The sequence below is a fragment of the Psammomys obesus genome, unplaced genomic scaffold, assembly GCF_907164565.1.
Source record: "Psammomys obesus unplaced genomic scaffold, mPsaObe1.curated_primary_1811, whole genome shotgun sequence".
NCBI lineage: Eukaryota > Metazoa > Chordata > Mammalia > Rodentia > Muridae > Psammomys > Psammomys obesus.
Window position 1 is genome coordinate 21,965,340 of NW_026585797.1, and position 25,920 is coordinate 21,991,259.

General features: G+C 38.5%; 1 protein-coding gene across 1 annotated transcript in view; it reads right to left on the reverse strand.

Moving 5' to 3' along the window:
* The window catches only part of Lama2 (laminin subunit alpha 2), a 602,337-nt gene that overhangs the window by 207,700 nt on the left and 368,717 nt on the right, over positions 1–25,920 (reverse strand). The window contains exons 19-22 of the mRNA XM_055599236.1: positions 15,005–15,216; positions 11,425–11,531; positions 6,606–6,786; positions 2,168–2,304 (exon numbers count right to left, since the gene is read on the reverse strand). Coding sequence (XP_055455211.1) covers positions 2,168–2,304; positions 6,606–6,786; positions 11,425–11,531; positions 15,005–15,216 — 637 coding nt within the window. The remainder of the gene's footprint in view (positions 1–2,167; positions 2,305–6,605; positions 6,787–11,424; positions 11,532–15,004; positions 15,217–25,920) is intronic.

Consider the following 25,920-nt stretch of genomic DNA (forward strand, 5'->3'; position numbering starts at 1 on the left):
ACTTTGACATCTTCCTTAGGAAAACAAAAAACAAGATTTATAAGGGTCCAAATGGTCAGTGAATAAATCATATTGGCTACATTCCAACACTATTTAAAAGAATACAACAAAATATACAATACATTTTATCTAAAGTGTCCAAAAAATACTGGGAATGAGAACTATAGCTAGAGGGCTTATAATATGATTCATACCTTGCTAGAAAACTATAGTAATAAAGATAGTATAATATTCAGATGATTATATAAGAAAATAGAAAAGTCCAAAAATCATGAACCTGAGACCAGTTACTCTAACAAAGGAACCAAGCTAATCCAATAGGAAGGAAGTCATTTCAACAAATGATGTTGGAAAAAATTAGACAGCCATAACAAAGCAAATTTAATTACCTCACAGCAGGTAAAATAACTATATAAAATGTAGAATGTGGACCTAAATTTAAGAGCTAAAATTATAAAACTTTACAAAGACACACAGGAAAGGAATTTATAGATTTAGGCAAGCAGATTGCTCCAAGGGAAAAAAAAATATAAGAAACAGGATCTAGAAAAGAAACAATACAAAAAAACTTGTTCATACTTATTAAAATTAGATGAAAATAGTAGGTAGAAAGCAAGTCATGTTCTTGGTTTATGTGTATGCAGGTGAGCATTAAAGTGAGCATTAAAGTACATGTATTTAGTATATACAAAACGCATAAATAATTTTACTAATATAAAATCTTCTCAGAAGAAAAGGAAGCTAAAGATTTGTAACAACTTCTTAAAAGAACTGGCAAATAGCTGATTAAATAAGCAACACAATTCCCATCATTGTTTGGTATTAAAAAATTGAAAAATAATAGGAATACACAACCGAGTAAATAATTAAAATTACAATAGAATTGTCAGTGTTGGCAGATATGTGGAGTATTCTTAAGAGAAATTAGAATTTGTGGTTTATGAATATACTGTTGTCTCCCACACATTGTTCATAGCAAAGTTACAAGTGGATGTTCCAAACTGCCTATCAATATAAAGAGATAAACAAGTTATGGTAGAATATACAATGTATTATTATTAAACAACTAAATAGAACAAACTTCTGATGTATGTAAAATGATGAATAAACTACAAAAGCATAACATGAAAGTGAAATTCTCTCACGTCAAGCCAAGAAAAACAAAACATAGAATATTTTCCTATTTTCATAAAGAAGAGGAAATCAGTAAACTACACTATTAGAAAGCAAGGCAGTAGAACCAGGAAGTGTGAAGGAGAGCTGATTTCCAAGTGGCACAAAAGATGGTTAATTTACTGCAATTGTTGGGAAAGGCTCATCTCTCTTTAAATAATTGAGTTTCAATTTCACTTAGAGTTTCACACACACACACACACACACACACACACACACAAAAGTTTGAAAAGAAACAAGAAACAACCAAACAAGCCCCAAGTTTGGTTGCTGCCTGAGGTTGCTCCTTTTCCTGTGATTCCTATGGGAATGAGGGTGTGCCCTCTTCTACTCTGCCCAGAGTAGAGCCTAGAAGTCATCCTTAATTCTTCCTGTTACCTCCACCTAAGGGGGTTCAGAGAAGCTTAAGGGGTCTACACTGAAGCCTACACAGCAATCTCACTGAAGCCAGAGCCTCCTGCCCGTGGCATTTTTCATGAATATCTCTACAGCAGTCCTACCTGCTGGGTCTCACCTGCTGATGTTAATCAAGATTCTGGTTCTAACATTTTCTGTGGTCTCTCGACAGGGGGAAGGTGAGACTTCTAAGCTAAAGGTGATTAATTTGATTCTCCAGATCCCTATTTAATCACCTCTTGAGAAACTAAAACCAAGTTAATTTGGCACAATTTTAACAGGATTTTGGCAAATTAATGGTTTAGTCCCTTTTGTTTTACAGATGTATTTTATTATGTCTAAGAATGAAATAGTTATTTGGGGTTTTATTATAGTTTTACTTGCCATCTCCCTTCTATTTTTATAGGTATCATGAATTTAACTAATAAATGTCTCTGCCACAGTAAAATGGAAAATAATGACCAGTGGTTTTAAGACACTCTTCAGTACTTCCATGTTGCTTTGCGAGGTGATGCTGGGTTGGAATACAAAGCTACAGACCTCAGCTGAATGAAAACTCTGGAAGAAAATGATCAGATGCCAGTAGCGGTCCACTCACCTTACAGCCGGTCATGATGCTGTGACCCCAGGTGTTGGGAACACACTCAGAACATTTTTCTCCAATGGTATTAGGAGGGCAAATGCATTGACCAGTCTTTGGGTCACAATTGTTGCCCAGATGGGCACAGTCGCAAGCTTCACACGGAAAAGAGAAAAAGCAAACATGAGTCAGAGAAAGGTAAAATTTGATATAAAATGTCAATTCTTAACGTATTGATTTGCTTCTTTTTATTTTTAATATTACGTTTAAGGATCCTTGTGTGTAGGGGGAATGTGTGTACCCTGTTAGTTATACCTCAGCACAGTATGTTTCACAAAAGGGTTGTGTCAACAAATGTTGCATTTAGTTTAGTGATTTCAAACTTCTAGCACTTTAAGTTTTTCTATCAAATATAAAGAAGGAAACAAGCACGCTTATCAAATTTCCTCCCATCTGTTTATATTTTACCTAGATATTGTAAAGCCTAATGTTTTCGTTCATGTGTTTATTTTAATGATTGATTTTTAGAAGCTGCTTGTTCTCAAATTAGAACAAAGAGGATCTTCAGTCTCTGGGGGAGTAGATACTTGCCAATTGAGGCTCAGGGAGCTTGGAGGTTTTATAGGATAGAAAAGGGAGTTCTGGGATGGAAAATTTCCTCTAAGGTTTGTTTCCTTGCAGTCTCAAAGCTGTAAATCCCCCAGGAACTCAATTTGTTGGCCTTCTTGTCAGATGGTATCAGCATGTCAACTTTGCTGTTCAGTTCCTTGGCTCCCCTGAGGCTTTTAGGTCAACAGCCCTTTATTCTATAGCCTAAGGGAATAAAGGGGGGAAGAGAGGATACCTCCAACTGACTGCTTCCTGTTGAGGATGGGTAGAGCCAGGTTTTGGGTTTTGTCCTAGAGTCTAACAGGGATTAGGTCGGTTGACTTCATGTATTTATTTCAAGCTTACTCACATTTTTTCTTTGCTATAAAAAGTTATTTTTCCCTCTTATAATGTCTTATTTTTAACAAAACCAACAAAACTAATATCATAAATCCAGTGCATCATGTATACAGTTGTAAATAACACAATATCTTTCAGTTTAATATATATTTAAAACTAATTCTAGTATAAAACTTTTAAAGTAGAATTACTTCTAAATTTTTCTTATTACCTGATTTAGTACTTTAATTCCAAAGTTTTTCCTCCTCACTGTAAGTGAATTGTAAAATTATGAGTTTCCTACTTATTATGTATTCTCTAAGATTGTAAGAATTAGGTTTGGGAGGGCCTTTAGTGTAACCCATAAGAAGTGATGCATACCACTTATGATGTAGAATTGATCCAACTGGTTAGAATACAGCGCGGCACTTAATTTAAAGGAAATTATTGCAAAAAAAAAATACTGGATACTTTTGAATTCAAATTGAAGATCAATGTTGAGAAAGCTTTTAATTGGTTAGCTGATGGTTAAAATCATTTTAACCGAGTCTATTTAGGTATTGGATTAATTTAAATTTTAAAGGGTCATAATTAACATTACTCAAAGTGTTTCATACCAGCTGTGGATGTGTAAGCGCTAAAAAAAATGCCAGTGGTTGCTGTCTTTGTTATTTTTATTGTTTTTGGTAATGCTAAGCTGATAATTTACTTATATGTGACATTTATTAAGTAGAAAGATAACATTATGTTTAAATTTATGTGCTAAGAAACATACTGGAACAGTCTTAGTCGTTATTTGAAAATAGAAACTATGTAGAACTTCACTGTAAGCAATGACAGGTAGATCTCAGTAATGAATTCGCTTTTTCCACCAAAGCACAATGTTTACTACAATTAAAACTGTTAATAAAGATAATGACAAGAAACACATGATACTGATAGTCAGCCATTACTGTAATCTTAACTCAGTGAATTCCTACGATTCCTCTTGACATAGACACTTTTGATATGCTAAGGGAAAAGATGAATTTTGCAGCAAGAAAGCATGGTCAAATTACATCACCACGACCATAAAATTAGATACTGATGAAGCCGTTGGATACAGAGAGGCTATTTATTTGGTGTGAGGAATACTCAGTTTGTAAAGACTCTCATGGGTTTGGAATCACCATGGCTCTCAACTCTAGGCATGTCCATGAGGGAGTTTCTAGTGGGGCTTAACGAAGGAGGGAAGAGTAACTCTGAATGGGGCTGCGTCATTCCACAGCCTGGGATCCCACACCAAGTACAAAGAGAAGCAGAGGCAGCAAGTTGAATACCAGTATTTGTTTCTCTTCTCCTAACACATTGCGGCCAGGTCCCTAACATTCCTGTCACCATTCTCACTCCTCCAGGATAGAATATATCCTCAAGCATTTACAGTGCAAACCAGTGTTTACGGGTTTTCCCACACAGAGTAAACATTAGGAGGATAGATGGTTTCTCTCCCTTTCTCTCTGTCTCTGTCTGCCTATCTGTCTGTCTCTCATCTCTCCTGATTCTAGATTCAGTATTATGATTACATTGGATTCAGTAGTTAAATATGTAACACTGGATTTTACTTATGCCAATTGAAATCTAGGATAAGTTATATATAAACCATACCACAAGTTCCCATTGTCAGGCTTCTGGTTAGAGACATGAAAAAAACTAACATAGCCAATCTTACCAAGTCTGTTTCTTGTTCCTCTCTATTCTGTTTCTCTGGCTTACAATGCAATTAAGTTTGCATTTTGGCATGTTATCACCACTTTATAAACATTATCATTATTAACAATAACTCTTTTTTAGTAGATATTCTTTGAGTAGCTAGTAGGCCCTGTGCAGGATAGATTTTGCCAACTAGACACAAACTAAGACTATTCGGCAAGAGAGAACCTCAACTAAGAAAAAAACCCACAATACACTAGTTTGTGTACAAGCCTGTGGGGAATTTTTCCTGATTGGCCATCAATGTGGGTGGGCCCATATTGTTATGGATATTGGCACTCCTCGTCCTCACTTGTATAAGAAAGCAGGGTGTGAAAGCCATAAAGAGCAAACCACTAGGAAATACTCCTCCATTGGCTTCTGCCTCCTGGTTCCTGTCTTGAGCTCCTGCCTTAACCTCTCTTGGTGACTGAGTGTGATCTAGGGATTTTAAGCTGAAATAAACCCTTTTCTCTACCAGTTGATTTTGGTCACAGCATTGTATCAAAGCAATAGAATCCCCAACTTAGATAGTTTGGCATTAATTCACATCATGTTAAAACCACAGAGGAGGATAATGCAGCCAGTCCTGATAAGACCTGTTAAGCTAGGGTCACATGGAAGGGGAGGAGGACCTCCCCTTTCAGTGGACTTAGGGAGGGACATGAGAGGAGATGAGGGAGAGAGGATGGTGTTGGAAGGGAATGAAGGAGAGGGCTACAGCTGGGATACAAAGTGAATAAACTGTAATTAATATAAAAAATAAAAATTTAGTTAAATAAAAAATATTAATAAGAATTACACTTAAAGATCACAATATTTTAAGCGTGTTCTTGATAATTCCTACTGTTCGAAGATATTAGCCTAGAGACCACACCCAGTTCTTAGAAGATCTCTATCACATATCAAATGACTCACAACTATTTTCTCTCAGATAAAAGCCATATGCCTAAAATTCAGGAGATGGTCTGAAAGGTACTGGTACTTCAAATATATCAAACTATCATTTTGATTCTCACATGAATTGCCAATGATAGCATTTTGAAACCTTGCCATGCTGCTAAGAATACAACATTGAGATAACAGCTGTCAGTCTTAGAAAACAGAGGTGCCATTCGTTTTTGTGGTTGTTTGAATAGCATCAATTCTAAATTAATGATATGTATATAAAGCAAAGATAATTTCAATCTTTATTTTCACTCTTAGTGTGCTAATTGACTGTGTGTCTATGTGTGTGTGTTCACTTCATGATTTGTGTGAAAGCTCTGGCTGGGCATAAGAAAATTTTCTCTCAGAGAATTGTGTTAGAAAAACCAACCTGCATTTCCCTAGGAACTAACCATCAAGATCCAACTTGTTCTTCTCCCAAGATAGCAAGGATTCTGAGGCAACTTTGATACAGGTATGGCTTTTGTACCAGAAACAAACAAACAAAACACTTCTTGTGTTCATTTTGTGGTAGGAGAAGTTGAGATGTCTTGGTTTGGAAGAGAATTTAAGCTAAGATGATACTGGCACCAAAAACCATGAACGTTTGAATTTCCCACTGTAGAAGTCATGGGAATGGAGGGCACAGGCAACTGGGCACAGCTGGATCAGAATCTGTTGCTGGTTGTTCAATCCTTGCACTAATAGTTGCATGCAGGGAACTGTTTTCAATAGCACTGTGATCTATTTGTTAATTATTTAAAATAACAAATTTATTACTTTGAGTATTCTGCATTGCATATTTGTTTTCAACATGTATTTCCTGCAACAGAGCAAACTTAGAAGTTACAGGATGGTAGTCTCATTGACAGACCTGTGCACCCTCCTTCTTGGAAGTTGAAGTAGCCGTGAGCACAGCGGTCACATTTCTTCCCTGCTACTCCAGGCTGGCACCAGCACTGTCCACTCTCTTCACAGTCAAATGATTTAGATCCGAAAGAGTTGCAGTTGCACGGAATACACCCCCTTCCCAATTGCAGGCCGAAGGTTTCAGGCTGGCATGGAACAGAAAAGAAAAGCAGTGAATCTCAGCAAGCTACTTAACTCACCCTGAACGATACACAGGGTCTAGAGAGCAGTAGATAGTGAGGAACCCGCAGGTCACCAGGCTCTCTGGCGGCACTGCCAACTGTCTGTTACTCAATGGAGTTTCCGTCTTGACATAGCGAAAACTATAGTTACTTAGAAATGTCACTAAAACTAATTATCAAAATAAGCATTATTTTTTTTAATCTTATAGTCTCACCAATTTTCCTATATTCTTCTTCTGATAGCCATGTGGAATAAATTATGTATTACCTTTCTGGTTCTAATTTAAAATTTTACCCACTTTACTGCTAATATACGAAATTGACTACTTCCAGAGTTTGTGAACTACCTGTGCTTATTTAAAATGTTTTCAATATTCAGCATTCTAGTCATCGAAATGAGTTTGTGAGGAAATATCAGTGCACTGTCTTAGAAAGCTAAAGCCACGTTTTTCATCCAAGTTTGAATTTGTAGACCCATATCTGTCTGTACCACATCATCTTCCTACCCAGGCTTATATGATTAGCTTTGAAGACATTCTTGAAATACATGTTATCAGGCCCAGGGTAACTATGATTTAAAAGACTGGTGGATTCAGAAATCATCACTACTACTCGAAAAATGGAAAGCATATATCCTACTTAAACTATGCTTTTCTTTTATCATTATAAAGTATGTCACATTATTGTGTCATTTTAATCTGGAAAATTACTCTCAGTAATTAGTTCTTTGTCAAAATAATTTGTATTTTGGAAAATCAGACTTCATAATTACTTCTTGGTAAAAATTAATTTTGCCATTTATTGGGAATCACCCAAAGAGAAATGAATAAGTATCATTATGGTTTTAATATTATTGTTAGCAGTATTAGAAATAAATTTGAGAAATTAAAATTACACTGAGGCTTAGAATTAATATGACTAGCAAAGAATAGTTATATTGTTTAAAATGTACAAAGACTTGATTGAATGTGATAATCATGTTAATTTTTACTTCTGGCTTTATTTTAAGGTCTAGTTATAATTCAAATTTCATCATATTAAAGTAGAAAGTATGTAGCAGTAAAAGTACTTCATACTTTTGAAATTGAATTCACCTATGTATAGTAAAAGTAAAACAGATTTTATTCATAAAAATAATTTCAATGTAAAATTCTTAACCTTAGAGAAATTTTAGGATATCAGAACAATAACGATGAATATCAAGCATGCTCATTACAAAATTGTTTATCATAGCATGTAATTGTGATGACACTCAAATCCTCACTGTTAGAGAGGCACTGAATAAATTAAATTACAGTAAATTAACATTATATAAAGAGAGGCAATTAAGGAAAATCTATTTGAAGCACTTTTAATGATGGAAATACATTTGTGGTTCCACAAAAAGTAAAAATTCTAAAAAGCAGCATACACATTATCGAGACTGTGTTATTCCAATTACGTAATGTACAGCGACACAGACAGATAGACAGACACAGACAAGACACACACAAACACACACACAGATAAACACACAGACATACATACACAGAGACACACAGACACAGACAAAACACACACAGATACACACAGACAAGATACACACAAACACACAAACACAGAGAGACAGACATACACACAGATACAGATAAGACACACACAGACAGATACAGACAGATATACACACACAGACACATACACAAAGACACAGACAAGAGACACACAGACTGACACACACACACACACACACACACACACACACACTAAACACACACAAAGAAACACATAGATTCCAAAAAAGGCTTAATGATGGTGTATTTCAGGCTTTTTTCTCAGCAGAAATTTAATATTTATGCACTATCGTTATTGAGTATATGATTTATGTTTCTGTGACTGAGCATGTATGTGTGTGCATGTGGGAGAATAAGAACACCTTTCATGAGGATCAGGCTTAGGGTATCAGGCTTGCATAACAGGCTTGCATATTTTTTTTTTTCCAGTGAGCCATCTTACTGGCCCGTTATATTTAATCCTTTAAAAATCTGAATTGTAAGTGTTAAACTTTCTGCTGGTTATTGAATTATAAACTTCTTCATATACTAAGCTCGATTACAAAGAGAGGACCTTACAATCATCTTTGGTTGTTGTATGGTCCGAATCTAACAAATATGCACATTTATTTGTATAGATGCATATATGTATAGATAAGCACATCCCTTTAATGGACAAATCAAACAAATAAGAAATGGCTTTCCAAATCAGAGTTGTCATTAAAAAATTCCAAAGCTGATTATAAAAGAAAATATTCAAAACCAAATGCTGCTACCATCCTTTTCTCATATTTATACAGTGTAGTTTTAGAGGCTGATGACACCCAAATAAAGCCACCAAACTTCACTAATAAAAATTTAATAAATTTGATATTCAAAAATCTATTCCAAAAACCAAAGGAAACCTCTCCCAGACATAAATCTAAGGGACCAGCATCCCTAGTTAGGAAGTGATATCACATGAAAACAGGCAAGAGCTTCCCTCCGGCACCCGCTGGAGCTCTGGTGGCTTCTCGCCAGTAACTCTCACTTGGGGTGGGAAGAAAACCTAGTGGTTGCCTGTTGCTTCCTGTGTGCCAAGCACTGCTCTCCAGCCCCAACACGTCTGGATCCCCAGGACAACCCTCTCAGATAGCTGCGTCCGCCATCACTTCTCTACGTAGTGATGCCACAGAGGCACAAGAAAGGGAAAGCTGAAGCCACCACTCGGTCAACCGTGCAGGCAGTATCCCAGATGAGTAGGGCTGGCACTTGGTTTTTATGTGTGTGTGTTTGTGTGTCTGTGTGTGTGTATATATTTGTGTATGTATGTGTGTATGTGCATGTATGTACGTGTTGTGTGTGTGTGTGTGCAGATGAGTACATGAAAATAGATGCTGGGGATTCCAGAGGAAGGTGTCGGATACTCTGGAACTATGGTTATAGGCAGTTGGCTATAAATGGGAAAAAAAAACCCAAAAACTTGTGAAAGTGAAAAGTTTGTTTCACTTTGTGTCTGCTGTGCATTTAAAGAGTGAAATTGTGATTTTTCTCTTTAGTGAGCACATGAGCAAAGTCACCAGTGGAAATGAGCAAAATCCTAGTTAAAATGTCAGGCTTATGTCACTTGAATGCTCTTCGTTCTCCAAAAAAAAAAAAGGCACCTTTGATAACTCGGCTTCCCTTCAACTAAATCTTTTTTTTTTTTTTTTTGGTTTGTCCATAGACATGCTTTCAGAAATATTTTCCTTTATGTGTGTAAGTGTTTTGGCAGCATGGACATGTGTGCATTGTTGTCTGTCACCTGCAGAGGCTGGAAGAGGGTGTTGGAGCCTCTGGAACTGGACTTAGAGACTGTGAGCTCGGTGCTCGCACTCAAACCTGGGTTCTCTGGAAGAGCAGTCAATGCTCTTAGCTGCTGAGCCATCTCCCCAACCTCCACAGCCAGGCTTAATGGAAACTTACACACTTGAATGCAATTTTAAAAGCATTTAAACAACCCACCAAAATTTAAAAGATAAGGCTTTAGTCAGGCATTATCTAATTTCTGCATTTGCAGTTTGCACACTTAGCAATCAAAATTATGTGGTAAAAGGTCTCCAGGCCATGTCAGCCTCCGCCCAGGAACACAGCATGCCCACACAGCCATGCAGTGCCTACCGGCTCAGGGGCCCGGTAGGCTCCCCGAGGGCACCCGCTGGAGCCGCTGGAACCCCACCTCCGAGGAGACGCTAGCACTGGCTGTGCTCTCGATGACTGCTCCTCCAGCCGGTGCATCTGCCTGCTGAGGTTGCACTGTTTCCCTATAAAGCCTGATTTACAGATACATCTTCCCGTCCTGTCACACTGTGGTGACACAGAGCCCAGGGGACTGCAGTCACACAGCTCACAGAATCGCTTCGCTGGGTCCCACCACGTACCGAGCTTTGAAACCCAACAGAAGGGAAAACAAGGAAACAAAGCAGAATGAGCACGTGGTTTGATTCAAGAGACAATGACAAGGGTATTGTGAAACTTTCTACTAAAGGTCAGTCTGAAGTCTGAAACTCACTTGCTTGTTGTGAATATTAAAATGAATCTACGTGACAGGAGCTAAGATTGACAGGCTCAATGTGTTAAGCAGGGCAGGACAGTTACTGCAGGAAGATACTGAGAACAACATTCCGATTGATGGGATATTTCATTGTAGCCAACTGATATGCCTAAAACTACGTTGAAAATCTTCAGTGAGTAGAATGTTTGTTCACTGAAACTAACTTTCAAAGGACAGAACTTGAAGGCATATGTGTAGGTGTCTGGGGGTGGCAGTGTACCCTAACAACAAAAGGAATCCCACATTTTAACCTTCCCCAGGGTAAATTGTTTTACTCCTCACAGACCAGAACTCAATCTGTTCTTTGTTGAGGAAATACTAAATTATACAAATTTGGCGGTAGGAGCACAGTTCAATTGCAAAGTACAGTAAGTTTTGTTCTGTTTGAGAAAATTCTTCCCCGAGCTCAGGTATTTCACCTTCGGAAGTAAATACTCCTGACCCGGTTGCTCAATACATGTATGAAATCCATCCTTGAAAGGAGGTGAGGGTGGTCCTTACCTTACACTCATCACAGCGCTTCCCCTGAACATTGGCTTTGCATTCACACTGCCCCGTTCTAATGTGACAAATCTCTGAGGAGGAGCCGTTGGTGTTACAGCGGCAGGCTGCGAAGACAAGATACACACACAGTGAAAACACCGTGCTACAGACTGCAAATGTAGATCAAGCAGCCCTTATCTGACATGCCTGTGTCCACACGCATCTCAGATTTGAGGCACACACTGAGCTATGGAATATTTGCATAGACATTTCCGATGGAACATCCTAATCTAAAATCCAAGGTTTGAAGTGCTGCAAATCTGAACAGGGGTTGGTAGACGATTGTAGTCCCTGGGAACATCGACACCTGGGTTCACTATTTGGATGCCTTCTGGTGTGCTGGATACCCTTTCGGGCATTTCTATTATTTAATCCTGCAACATCTCTACATAGTGTAGACACTGCACACACACTTGCTTCCCACGTCACTCCACTAAAATACAAATACAGCTGTCATTATAATCTTTAGAAGGAAGACAAGGCAGTACAAAGAAACAATAACATATGCAATGTCACGTGCGTTGTAATTGTCAGGGCAGGTGCCAGAATCTGCTTGAGCCATGGAGTTTCCGTTTCCAGGTTCAATGCTATTCTACCTCTTCCTAGACACACTGGGGTAACATCTAATTGTCATAGTCTCAATATATATATATATATATATATATATATATATATATATATATATATAGCATGCCCCTGAAAGGCTGAAGCAATTTTGAGGAATTATCAATATCAATAGTCCTTTTGACATAGCATTAATATCATTTTTAATAAAAGATTCTTCAATGTGATGTCTATATCCTATATGCCAGTTTTTGTACTAAGCTCCACTAATAAGAATGACTCTAAATGACTATATATCTTTTGATGATATGAGAGCATGTAAGAGAACAGAAACATTACTTCAAGGCTATTAAGAATGTCATACTATCATTGCTAAAAATCACTTTTATTTTACAATTTTTATTTTGTCCCCAAAGGTAAGAAACACACTTGCTTTGGGTACTCTTTTATCACTTTTGCATTAGCAAAGTTATATAAAGTTATGCTGAAACATACACTGACTGAATAAGACTAAAATTTGTTTTAGTTTTCAGATACAAGTGGTAATTAATGGCTTACCCTGAATTTGACAAGTATATTTTTAGTGGTATACATGATTGTCCTGATACCAGAATAAGAGCGTGATGGCGAGATGATATGGAATTTATTCATACATGGCTTTATTAAGTATGGAACAACATCAGAGCTTACAAATTTGTTATAAAGAGATACTCCACCATCCTCTGACACTATTCTGTTTAATTGGCTTCAGGTTCTACCATTCTTAACTGTTCTGCTAAAATTTGCTTGGCCCTCTCCTGACAACTTTTGTCCTTCAGTGTATGCTATTGTGAGACCACTAAGAACTGGCCCTGTCAATTAACCTCTCCCTTTCCTCAGTCAAGAGCTCAAGGATCGTCTGCAGGTGGAGTGTAAGAACAAAATGAGAAAAGAAGTTTCAATTAGAAACTCACTTTCATGTGCACACGAGAACTGCTCTGCATATTGTAACTTTACACAAATTTCTTGTGTACACTATACGTAAGCTTTGCGAATGTCAAATTATTTAGAATCACTAACTCACCCCCATTTTAAAAGTAGGAGCTACGAAAGTGCATCTATGATAAAGATTTTGGAAACTGATAGTGTTTTCTAAAAATAACAAAAACAATTATTAGATTTTGTAAATATCTATGGAAAAATAGAACACTATACACAACTTAAAATTTATCTTGACAAAAATAAAGCACTTTTTTTTTTTCAGAAATGTGTGTGTGTTAGATGGTCAGATGTGTTATGTAGCTCAGGCTGGCCTAAAACTCTCTGATCTTCCTGCCTCAGCTTTCTGAATGCTATGATTACAGTGTTTTGCACCACGACCCAAGAACTTATTATGAATGAGTGCTTACGATCTATGCATAGGGAATATATTCCCCTGTAAATTATACAAATATTCATTAAAATATTTTTATAGACTTTAAATCAAATTATATGCTGACAAACCTTAAGGATCATGGCCAGAGCTGTACTACAGGCAAGTGGTACACAAACAGATGATGACTCCTGTTCTAACAGGACTTTATACCACAGATCATAATAAAATCAGTTGAATTGCCTTAACTTTGTGGAGGGAGTTATTAGAAGACATAAAAAGAAATCATGAAATGGATAATTAGACCTCAAATTAATGAGCCACCAATACTCATGGCTACCATGGGGACCACTTCCAAACACTGACAATGGAAGATTCCTCTAGAGTCAAGAGCTCACCACATCTCCTGTATGCGCTACATCTACTAACCCCTACAGAAAATGCACCCTTTGGATACGGAGAATCCGTTCCCAGGGTCCCAGAGTTAGACACTGAAACTCGCAGGCATTCGGCATGAGCAGAAGACATTCTTGTGTTCCCTGATAGTTCACAGAAATGCCAGATTCCACGGTGTGCAAAGGAACTCTGATCTTGTGGAAAATTTTGTTCAGAAAGTCAATTTGTGATTTTACCAAACTCCAGTTGTTCCATTTCACTTAAAAAAAAATTATCATTCTGAAAGGACAAAAAGCTAACACTCAGCTTCTCAGTTTCAGAGAGACATCGCTTCTGGGGAATTTGGGCCACTGTTGTTTACAGTGGAGATAACAGGCTGAGTTTCCTGTGGTGCCTGCAATTTCAGAGGTCCTCAGTATCCAGTCCCTTCTTACAACCCTAATTCTGCAGAAATGAACTGTTGTTGATTTCATAACTCTCTTCCTAAAGCTTTTAACAGTGAGGTGGATGACTGTCAAATAAAGCAGCAGAACACTGATGTGCCTCAATACCTTTGGACTTATTCTCTTTTGCATATTGTGTTATAAAGCAGCCGTGATGTCAGAGCAGCACTGAATTCTACACCCAAAGAGAAAGAGATTAGAGGGGGAATCTTTTGTGCCAAAAGGACTCAAACCTTTGAGTAGCATTCTACAAGTAATCCTGACACAAGAATTAATCATTCAACTGTCAAATTCCAGTGTGTGAAAATATTGTCACGTTTTTACACTTATCATGAAATACAGAAACTGTAAAGTCTTCATATGAAAGCAAAACCAATTAACACCCGATGATAGGTACCATGTAATAATATGGACAGATGATTTATTTCAATCAAATGATTAAGAGGATACTAATGAAAATGGCCAAAATATAGGCCTGTGTCATTTCTAAATGCTTCTCTTTTGTTACAGATTTTAGTTCATTTAAAACAAAATTTCATTGTATATGTAATGTTTATCACTTGAAAGCCAACATTTAGCAATGCAACAAATTTTAAAGGGTTTATTCTATTTGTTACTACAAGAATATATTTTGCAACACTGAGACTTCATGTCCTCAGTGAGCATTCATCATCTCTGTATTACAGATAATTTCCTAGGCTCCAATCTCCACTCAAGGACTCATCAGCTTCTTTGAGGTATCATACATCAATTCTGTCAGGGACATCAATAGTTCAGGACTTACGTTGACAGTTCTTCGCACCAACCGCATCTCCAAAATACCCATCAGCACAGAGCTCACAGAACCGGCCTGTTGTACCTGGCTTACATATCAGACAGGAGCCAGACAAGCTGTCACAGCTGCCAGGGATGGAGAAGTCAAGGTTGTCATTGCACTGGCATGGCTGACATGATCCTCCAGGTACGGAAGGTTGTCCGAAATAGCCTTCTGCACACCTAAGGTGATAATTTTCAACAGTGAGATTTTAGTGTGTGTGTGTGTGTGTGTGTGTGTGTGCGCGCGCACGCATGTGCACGTGCCAGGGGAACTCAAGAAACCCACCCTGCACAAGGTTTCCATTTATTTCATATTACTTTGCCAGGAAAATGTTTTTTCTCTTAAGCACTCCTTTTCCCAAATGAAGAATAATTTAAAAAAAAATCCTTTTTTCTGTAACTGCAGTGTAGATACAAGATGAAATTCCACCAGCCACAATCATAATTAGATTTCAGACCAAAAAAAAAAAAAAAATCTTGTCACTGGCATTGAAGGTGGGACCAAAGTATAACAAAAAATCTGTGGCTGGTACTCTGAGGAATCTAAGCTCACAACTCAAAGCCTTTACAATATAACACATCACGAGTCTCCAACCCCGACTGGTTGCTTTCTGTCCACATATATAAGGATCTTATTTTTGTAGTTGTTGTTCTTACAGCAAGAACTTTTTACGAAGGGATCATCTCAAGTTCAACATTTATTGAACAGAAATTGGGACTCAGAAAGTATTGTCATTTGGGTAGGAGCTCTGGGGGTCTCTGAATTAACAGGCTTGTGCACAGTTGCATATAGATTTAAAAGGCTGTTTTCAGTGAAGACTTTATTCAGGAGAAATCAAAGTAGGAGCGCCTGCCTATTAGAGCATGGAAGGGTGACGCCGACAGGGTACCCAAACTTACACCGAAGAATTCTACGTTTTCAGAAAAGTAAAAAGCAACTCCAAATTACATTTGTTTGAAAAACATTATAAACTCTGGCGGAGAAACTACTTATGAGTTATTCCAGGTGTACATTTTTGCCACATGTACATGTTTTAAAATGCTGCTCAGTGGTAATGATGCTCTAAATCCACCCTTGCTGAGATCTCCTAGTTCTTTTTTTTTTTTAATTTTTATTTTTTACATTAGTTACATGTTATTCATTTTGGATCCCAGCTGTAGCCCCCTCCTTCATTCCCTCCCAATCCCACCCTCCCTCCCTCATCTCCTCCCATGTCCCACTCTAAGTCCACTGATAGGGGAGGTCCTCTTCCCCTTCCTTCTGACCCTAGCCTATCAGGTCTCATCAGTACTAGCTGCAATGTCCTCCTCTGTGGCCTGGCAAAGCTGCTCCTCCCTCAGGGCGGGGGGGAGGGGGTGTGGTGGTCAAAGAGCCAGCTACTGAGTTCATGTCATAGACAGTCCCTGTTCCCCATTCTAGGGAACCTAGTTGGATCCTGAGCTGCCATGGGCTACATCTGAGCAGGGGTTCTACTAAAACCAAACTGAATAGAAATAGGAAATCTCCTATTTCTATTTCTCCTATCTTCTATTTCTGTTCAGTTTGGTTTTGGTCTTTTCTGATGCTCTGTATCAAGCCACACTTTTCAAAGAAGACATGAGATAGCATTAGAAGGCTGTGCCAGTCTACCTCTGTTGTCTGTGGCATCTTTTGGAATAAAACACTCAACAGCAATGGTCAGAGCTGAGAGGGAACACGAGCACTATAGGATGTATCATTGACTTCATGATACACAATGCTTATGCAGAAATACCTTAGAGAGAGGATCTCTACTATTTGAAACGCAAATTCTTTATCTCCAATATGGGGTGAGTGAATGCATTTAACATCATTAAGTCAAGGTTGTTAATTTGGTGCAGATACATTTATTACCTAAGTTCTGTTTAAGCTTTCAAGTGGGAATGTTACAGATTTGAGGTTTAATCATCATCTTTTAAAAGGATTTTTAATTATATTCACAACATGGTTTATAAAATTGTGAAAGCTGTATATTCAGAGATTAGAAGAATATTGCTACTAATTATTATTACCAATTATTACGTATTAATTCTCTATTATAGATCATGAAATAGCATTGTAGTGGATGAAATTTCTTCACAGTTCCTTCTAGAGTACTTTTAATACATAATTAAGAAGATACTTTTAATATTAACCTGATTCTTACCTTATTTGATCTTTTGACATTATGATAGTATCCACATATGGACACATCTCATTTTGCTTATCCTAAGAATGCCTTTGGCCAGTTATAATAGGTTGTACACCAATCATTACCAAAGTCAACAAAACATATCACTTTCATTTTGCTTCCTTCAATATGTCTTACTGACCTCAAGGGAGATGGAATTATATAATAAAGTTTTAGATATTTTTAACAAAGATACCAATCAAAAAGTCCATATTCTCCTGGAATTAAAAAAAAATGTGCAGAAAATATAATTAAACAGAATAACTAAACAAGCATCTGCCATTTTTATTTCAGGAGATTTACAAGGAAAATATGTGAATATGTGTAACAGTTCATATGCCACTTGATTGACAAGTGCACAGTCACGTGCAAGCAACATTTTAAACATTTAATCATTTGTTTTTTATTACTGGTGTGTGTGTGTGTGTGTGTGTGTGTGTGTGTGCATGTATGTGCACAGACTAGACTGTGAAATGCCCAGCTCTCTCACTCTCACAAACAAGGCAGTATGAAGACATTGAAGAACAGTTTGTGGAATTCCTTGTTAAATATAGACATCTTGACTACACCTTTTCCTGTTTGCTAATTTTTCAAATCATATCATAGCTTGACAAAAGGCTCTTTAAATGTAAATGTGAACTCAGGCCATACAGCAGTTTTGTAGCTAAGTTGCTGGTGTTCTTAGTTGAGGAACACTATTACTTATTATAGGAGGGGAAATATTAATAAAAATTAATGGCAGAAGTATAGACCAAGGAGGATAGAAAATATAATAGGACCCGATGGGACTTTTGTCTCCTTCTGTTCCATCATTCTTTAGTGAAATTTTCAGTCATCATCTGTGACCTCATCCCCATTCTCCATCTTCCTAAAAAAATTAAAAAGAAAAAAAGAGAGAAGTGACCAGAGCAATTTTATATTACACCAATATAAGTAAGGCATAATATTATTCTACTGTCTAGGCCCAAGAAATAGGAATTTAAAAGTCTGGCCACAGAACAACTAGAGGCATGAGAATTAGGAAGAAAGCATAGGAATATCAAAGGCCTTTTCATGGTGGTGGAGCTGGATATCGGTAGCTGAACAGGTGATGGTGCCAGGTTCAAGAGTGGAAGGGCTACAGTCTTTCAGAGAGAACTGCATCCATGGAGGAGGAGCCTGTGGTCTAATGATGCTGCCTGGGCTCTGTGCTACTTTTTTTTTTTAAGATTTATTTATTATTTATACAGCATTCTATCTGTGCACCAGATCTTATATAAATGGTTATGAGCCACTATGTGGCTGCTGGGAATTGAACTCAGGACCTTTGGAAGAACAGTGAGTGTTCTTACCCTCTGAGCCATCTCTCCACCCCCCCACCCCACCCCGTGCTACTTTCTTGCTTCTTCCCATTCAGCTTACTAAGAGGATAGCTGGCTTGTTCACATGGTGCCTTTGGCATACCAAAAGCAGTGCAGAGGCTGCGGGCCCAACTGGACATCTGAGCATACCACAGGGGCTGTAATGGCAAGAAGCAGCTCTTGGACAGGACATATGGGACTAGATCCAAGAGCCAATCACGCTGTCCTTTCCTCCAAGCTCACTATCACAGGTGAGCAGCCTCTCAGAACCTCAGCTGCTACAATTCGGGTAACAGTATCATTTAAGAGGAATAAGTGTGTCTTCTCAGCCAAGACTCAAGGACTGAAATCAAGACTTGGGCAGAAACCATCTGCAGCATTGTAATTGTGATGACTGCATTTGATTCAGAATAAGGTCTTTGTAAAGTAGAGACTCTCTAAATGGTGTTTTTTATTCTCTTTTTAAAAATTATAATATAATTTTTCTATTTAGTATAGTTTATTTACTTTGTATTCCAGCTGTAGCCCCAACCCTCATCCCCTCCCAAACCCACCCTGCCTCCTTCCCTCATCTCCTCCCATGCCCCTTCCCTAGTCCACTGATAGGGGAGGACCTCCTCTACTACCGTCTGACCCCAGCCTATCAGATCTCATCAGTACAGTCTTTCATAGTCTTCCTCTGTGGCCTGGCTAAGCTGCTTCCCTCTCAGGGGGAGGTGATCAAAGAGCCAGCCACTGAGTTCATGTCAGAGACAGCCCCTGTGCCCCTTGCTAGGGAGCCCATTTGAACACTGAGCTGCCATGAGATACATCTGTTCAGAGGTTCTAGGTTATCTCCATGCATGGTCCTTGGTTGGAGTATCAGTCTCAGAAAAGACTCCTGGCACCAGATTGTTTGGTTCTGTTGTTCTTCTTATGGAGCTCCAGACACTTTCAGGTCTTTCTATCCCACCCTTCTTTCATAAGATTCTCTGCACTCTGTCCAAAGTTTGGCTATGAGTCTCAGAATCCACTTTAATACCCTGCTGGATAGAGTTTTTCAGAGGCCCTCGGTGGTATGCTATAGTATTGTTCCTTATTTTCTCCTTTTCCCAATGCCTATCCCATTTGCCTTTCTGAATGAACACTGAGCTTCTTACCCAGAGTCCTACTTCTTGATTAGCTTCCTTAGGTGTACAGATTTTAGTATGATTATCCTACATTATATGTATAATATCCACTTATAAGTGAGTATATACCATGTGTGTCTTTCTGCCTCTGGGATACTTCACTCAGGATGTTCTTTTCTAGATCCCACCATTTGCCTGCATATTTCATGATTTCCTTGTTTTAAATTGCTGAGTAGTATTCCATTATGTAAATATACCACAATTTCTGTATCCATTCCTCAATTGAGGGACATCTAGGTTGTTTCCAGATTCTGGTTATTATGAATAAAGCTGATATGAACATGGTAGAGCAAATGCCTTTGTTGTATACTTGAATGTCTTTTGGATATATCCCTAGGAGTGGTATAGCTGGATCTTGAAGTAGCACTATTCCTACTTTTCTGAGAAAGTGCCAGATTGATTTCCAGAGTGGTTGTACAAGTTTACATTCCCACCAGCAGTGGAGGAGGGTTCCCCTTTCTCCACAACCTCTTCAGAATGTGTTGTCTCTTGAGTTTTTGATCTTAGCCATTCTCATGGGTGTAAGGTGAAATCTTAGGGTCATTTTGATTTGCATTTCCCTAATGGCTAATGAGGTTAAGCATTTCTTTAAGTGTTTCTCTGCCATTCGATATTCCTCTGCAGAGAATTCTCTGCTTAGCTCTGTACTCCATTTTTTAATCGGATTACTTGAATTTTTGCTGTTTAACTTCTTTAGTTCTTTATATATCCTGTATATTAGTCCTCTGTCAGGTATAGGGTTGGTGAAGATCCTTTCCCAATCTGTAGGCTATCGTTTTGTTCTGACAACAGTGTCCTTTGCTTTACAGAAGCTTTTCAGTTTCATGAGGTCCCATTTATTGATTGTTGATCTTAGAGCTTTTGCTGTTGGTGTTCTGTTCAGGGAGTTGTCTCCTGTGCCAATGAGTTCTAGGCTCTTCCCCACTTTTTCTTCTAACATGTTTAGTGTGTCTAGTTTTATGTTGAGGTCTTTGATCCATTTTTTTAATGAACATGATTTATATCTAATTTAAATCTTGTGGTTAAAATTGTAGGTGACATTTCAAAATGTTAAGTCTTTGGAGTCAATGGTTTTCTACATTTTCAGTGGCTAACTGTAAGTGATTTTTGGGCTTCTTTCTCTTCAACTCATGAGTTCTTACTATTTGCCAGATGGGGAGGAGACAAGGTTTAAGAAATCCAGGCATTGCACTTTCCCCCAATTTCCTGCAGATTTCTCTTCCTTAATATACTGTAGTATTTCTGAATGTCTCTATGTTGTGTGTTATGTTGCTAAAGCTACAGAAACCTAAAGCCATTTATGAGGTGATTAAGTACCACTGGCACTGATTGGCTTTGTTGGTTTGTTTGTTTAGTCTTTTTCTTAAAAATCATAATTTATTACAATTTATTCAATTTGTATACTGGCTGTGTCCCCCTCCCTCATCTCCCAATCCCATCCTGCCTCCTTCTCCTTCTATGCCCTTCATCTAGTCCACTGATAGGGGAGGTCCTCCTCCCCTTCCATCTGACTCTACCCTATCAGGTCTCATCAGAACTGTCTGCATTGTCTTCCTCTGGGGTGGCCTAGCAAGGCTGCACCCTCCAGGGGGAGGTTTTCAGAGAACCTGTTACTGAGCTCATGCCAGAGAAAACCCCTGCTCCTCTTATTAGGGAACCTCTTTGGAGACTGAGTCTATGGGTGACATCTGAGCCATGGTTTTAGGTCCTTTCCATGCATTGTCCTTGGTTTGGGTATCAGTCTCTGCAGGGCCCCCCAGGCTCAGGATTTTTGGCTCTGTTGGTCTCCTTTTGGTGCTCCTGTCCCCTCCAGGCCTTCCTACCTCCCCCTTCTTTCATTAGATTCCCTGCACTTTGCCAAAAGTTGGGGTATGAGTCTCAGCCTCTGCTTTCATAACTCGATCAGTAGATATTTCAGAGGCCTCAGAGGTAGGCTCCTGTCCTGGTCCCTTTCTTCTCCTGCTTCCAATGTCTGTTGCATTTGTCCTTCTGAATGAGGATTGAGCATCTTCCCTAGGGTCTTCCTTTTTGTTTAGCTTCTTTAGGAGTATAGATTTTAGTATGTTTATCCTATATTATAGGGATGACATCCACTTATGAGTATAGAACTAAACAGAATATTCTCAATAGAGTAATATTAAATGGCAGAGAAACACTTAAAGAAATTCCAGAAGCAGAAAAACACACATGGTATATACCCACTTATAAGTGGATATTAGACATATAATATAGGATAATCATACTAAAATTTGTACACCTAAGGAAGCTAATCAAGAAGGCAGACCCTGGTAAGAAGCCCAATCTTCATTCAGAAAGGCAAATGAGATGGACATTAAAAGAGGGAGAAAACAGGGATCAGGATAGGAGCCTATCACAGAGGGCCTCTGAAAGACTCTGTTTTGATACTTTGTTGTGACAACACATGCTGGAGAAGATGTGCAGAAAGGGGAACCCTCCTTCTTTGCTGGTGGGAATGTCAACTTGTACAACCACTTTGGAAATCAATCTGGCACTTCCTCAGAAAAGTAGGAATAGTGCTACTTCAAGATCCAGCTGTACCACTCCTAGGCATATATTCAAAAGAAGCTCAAGTATACAACAAGGACATTTGCTCAACCATGTTCATACAGCTCTATTCATAATAGTCAGAAACTGGAAACAACCCAGATGTCCTTCAGTTGAGGAATGGATACAGAAATTATGGTACATTTACATAATGGAATATTACCCAGCAATTAAAAACAGGGAAATCATGAAATATGCAGGCAAATGGTGGGAACTAGAAAAGATCATCTTGAGTAAAATAACCCAGAGGCAGAAAGACACACATGGCTTTTTGTTCTTTATTTTAGTATTTCTTTACAGTTCAGTGCTTACCTGATGGTTGGTATAATGTTCTTTTGAAATGTATACACCTTACCCTTGTTCATTCAAATGCTGATTTCTCACCCCCCCTCAGGTTTCAATCCGAGTATTGCTTTGTGATACTCATTCTAAGCATCCTGTCTCAACTTAGTGTAAACTTCCAAATAAAGCAACTAGACACAATGTTGAGCTGGGAGGAGCCAAAGGACAGGAAAGAGGGGAGGAGCTAGAGGGCAAGAAATGAGTGGGAGGAGAAGGGGCAAAAGGAGAGGGAGGAGAGAGAGCTGGGAGGAGAGATCTTGGAACTACGTGGAAAGATGGACTGGACCTAACATTTCACAAAAAGCAAGTATATTGTGGGAAATCTAAATGTTAGGAAACTATGAGGGATTGGAGGTTTAGGATGGAGTAGCTATTGCCCAGCATTGTGTTCTAGGTTAACTAAATAAACCCAGTGTCTGTGTGGTGATTTGGTTATACAGCTGCTTAGGATTAACAGCAGCATTACTAATAAATAATCATTAGTAAATATTAATCACTCACTTACAACATGCCTGTCACGGTTTTATTTCTTAACTTAACAAAGCATCATAATAAATGTCTCCTCTTCTCAGCATCTTAACTCCGTTTCCTTTGAGATACTACACTCAGCAAAGAAGCCAGATGAGTCTTTGCAAGCTAAAAATAGCACTTGGCATCTTAAAGAATATCTTTAGTAGATTGATACTTTGTTGTATTTATCGTTCTCTACTTTTGTTGGTTGGTCACTTTGCTTGTAAGTTTCATTCCCTCAATTCAAAGAGCAAACCCATCTTGTACTTTATGTCACAGTGAAGGATTTGACATGTAGGGAAACAGGAGTAGAGGGGATTCCTAGACTTTGGGTGCTGATTTCTGGTACGTCTCACTTCTTGTAAATCTTGCGCAAACAACAATAATGGGATGATCACAGCATAGAGGAGAGATGATGAGCACTAACTTCAGGCCCTACCCTAGCTAAGCAGCTATAGGCATTTGACCTCTGCTGGAAGAGGGAGCTCTCTTCCCTAAGCTACACCTTGTAATCAACCACATTCTGGAAGCAGTCACTCAACAAAGTGTACTCCATGTTTCTGGGTGAGGTTTACTTGTGTGTGTGTGTGTGTGTGTGTGTGTGTGTGTGTGTGTGTGTGTGTGCCTTCTTCTTTACGGGGGCAAGGGGAGTAAAGAGGTTGGGCAAGCATAGAAGAGGATTTGGAAGGATCTGAGTGAGAGGTATGAATATGATTAAAATGCATTGTATAAAATGCCAGAGAATAAATAATTTTTAAAGTGGGATGCAGTCAGAAAGAGACAAAGACATGAAGAAATAGATGCTGTCAGTTCTCAGTGTTAGATTAAAAAAAAAAGCTAAATTTTTACTGAACAATTTTTCCCCCCCACTGGGAATGTTAAGAAAGTGGAGAAAGTAAGTTGAAAGATCTAAAGGGAAAGGTAATTGTGAGGACCAGGAAAAGGAAGAGGTCAGCTAAAGCACACTTGCATGAATTATCCAGGACTGGTCAGCCACACTGACCATTTTTCTGAAACACTCCTAACCCAGACACTCACCTACCACACACACTTTCACACAAACACCTTGAACTCCATAACTGGTAAAACTTTAATTCAATTTGGCTAACAAAAAAGGAGAACAACCCTAATTGTCCCGTCCATGCATCTAAGTCGTTGCAGAAAGATAATATAAAGTTATAATCCACATCTTCTTGACATATTCATGTCATGAGATAGTAGCGAAAGATTTAGGTCTGCATATATAATCAATAAGGAGCCAACTAAGTTCATTGAGTTTCCTCACTGTCCAGTACAGGGAGTGTGAGAGCAGTTAACACGCCCGTGATATCTCGTGAACGTAAGTGATGATGAAAAGCCTTAATACAGGAATAGTGACGGTTTGGAGGACACCATGTCAGTTTAAAGTGCTGGGTTTGGTTGTGCTGCGCAACATGAGTCGCAGAATGGTTGTGATCACAAGATATCCAGTGGAGCCAGTTGCTCTCCAGGAACCTGACCTCTGTTTTCTTTCCTTTCAATGCATCTCATGTCTAAAAATGCATCTCCAAAATATTTCTATCAGTATTTATGATCCTCCTGATGGGGCTTTGACTCATAAAAATACTCTGAAATGGCAAATCTTAAGTATTCAAGGAAAATCTTAACCCAAATTCTGGCTAAGAAAATATAATAGCTCCTTCATTTCCTCTCTAATTATAATCGAAGATTACTTTGGGTTGACAAATTTAAATTGGAAGTAAGATGTACCATTTGCTACATAGTCTATGCATCTTCCCAACTTCTGAATCTGATTAATACAGATTTTAGACAGGGCATCATACTTTCTGTCAGCTATTTCTTTCCTTGCTGAGTTTTACCATTCAATTAGAATTCTCCCTCGAACACATGTGACTATTCTCACCCACATTAAAGAAGGTTGTGAGCTACTTGAGGAAAAAGATAGAAAAAGGCATCTGTTTGCCTTCAGTGTTTTACCTTGTACCTACCATATGGTACTTGCTAAATAAATATTTGTTAAATAAAATGGAGCTTGTTAAATTGCAGATGGCTCCAAAACTGTCAAACATGCAGAAAGGACAGTGCACGAAGCAAAGCCATATAAATACATCAGAGACCGTGCTCGCCCAGATAAGCACATTTCACAGCCTTGTGTGGCAGAGCAGCTGTCAGTTTCCAGTTGCTAAAAAAAAAAGGTTGCCTGTGGTGAGCTGGGGGGACTAGACATTGATGCAAATCCGTCTTGGCACTGACATGCTATCCTATTAGAATGTCATATGAATGTGCCTCCCCTCTTTTTTTAACTACACGCCTAAAGACCTTTAGTTTCTCAAATGCAAATAATTTCCTTTTATTTCAGGTCTGTTCTTTGCTTTCTCATTTGCAGATGCTGCCGCCATCACCAACAGAACCACTACTGGCATGCTGTATACAGACTACTTGCTGCTGGCCAAATTCTCCCTGCAGGAAGGCTTAAACAGGTGATGGCTGCCAAGAAGGCAGGAGAGGATGGATAGAAACAGCTCAGAAGCCAGGTCATGTTCATGGCCTGGCTTCCCTGCCTCCGCCTTACCCATATCCCAGCAGTGGTAACTGAGATCACTTTTCAGAGTTAGAAACAAGGTGAGAGTTGTTCTGTTTGTCCATCTCATCGAGGAAGGAATTGGCATCACTTTTTAAATTGGGAGTGAATACGCACAAATACTTCTTCAAATCTATTTCAGGAGGAAATACAATGATGGGAACACTCTGAAATAATATCTATGTTCC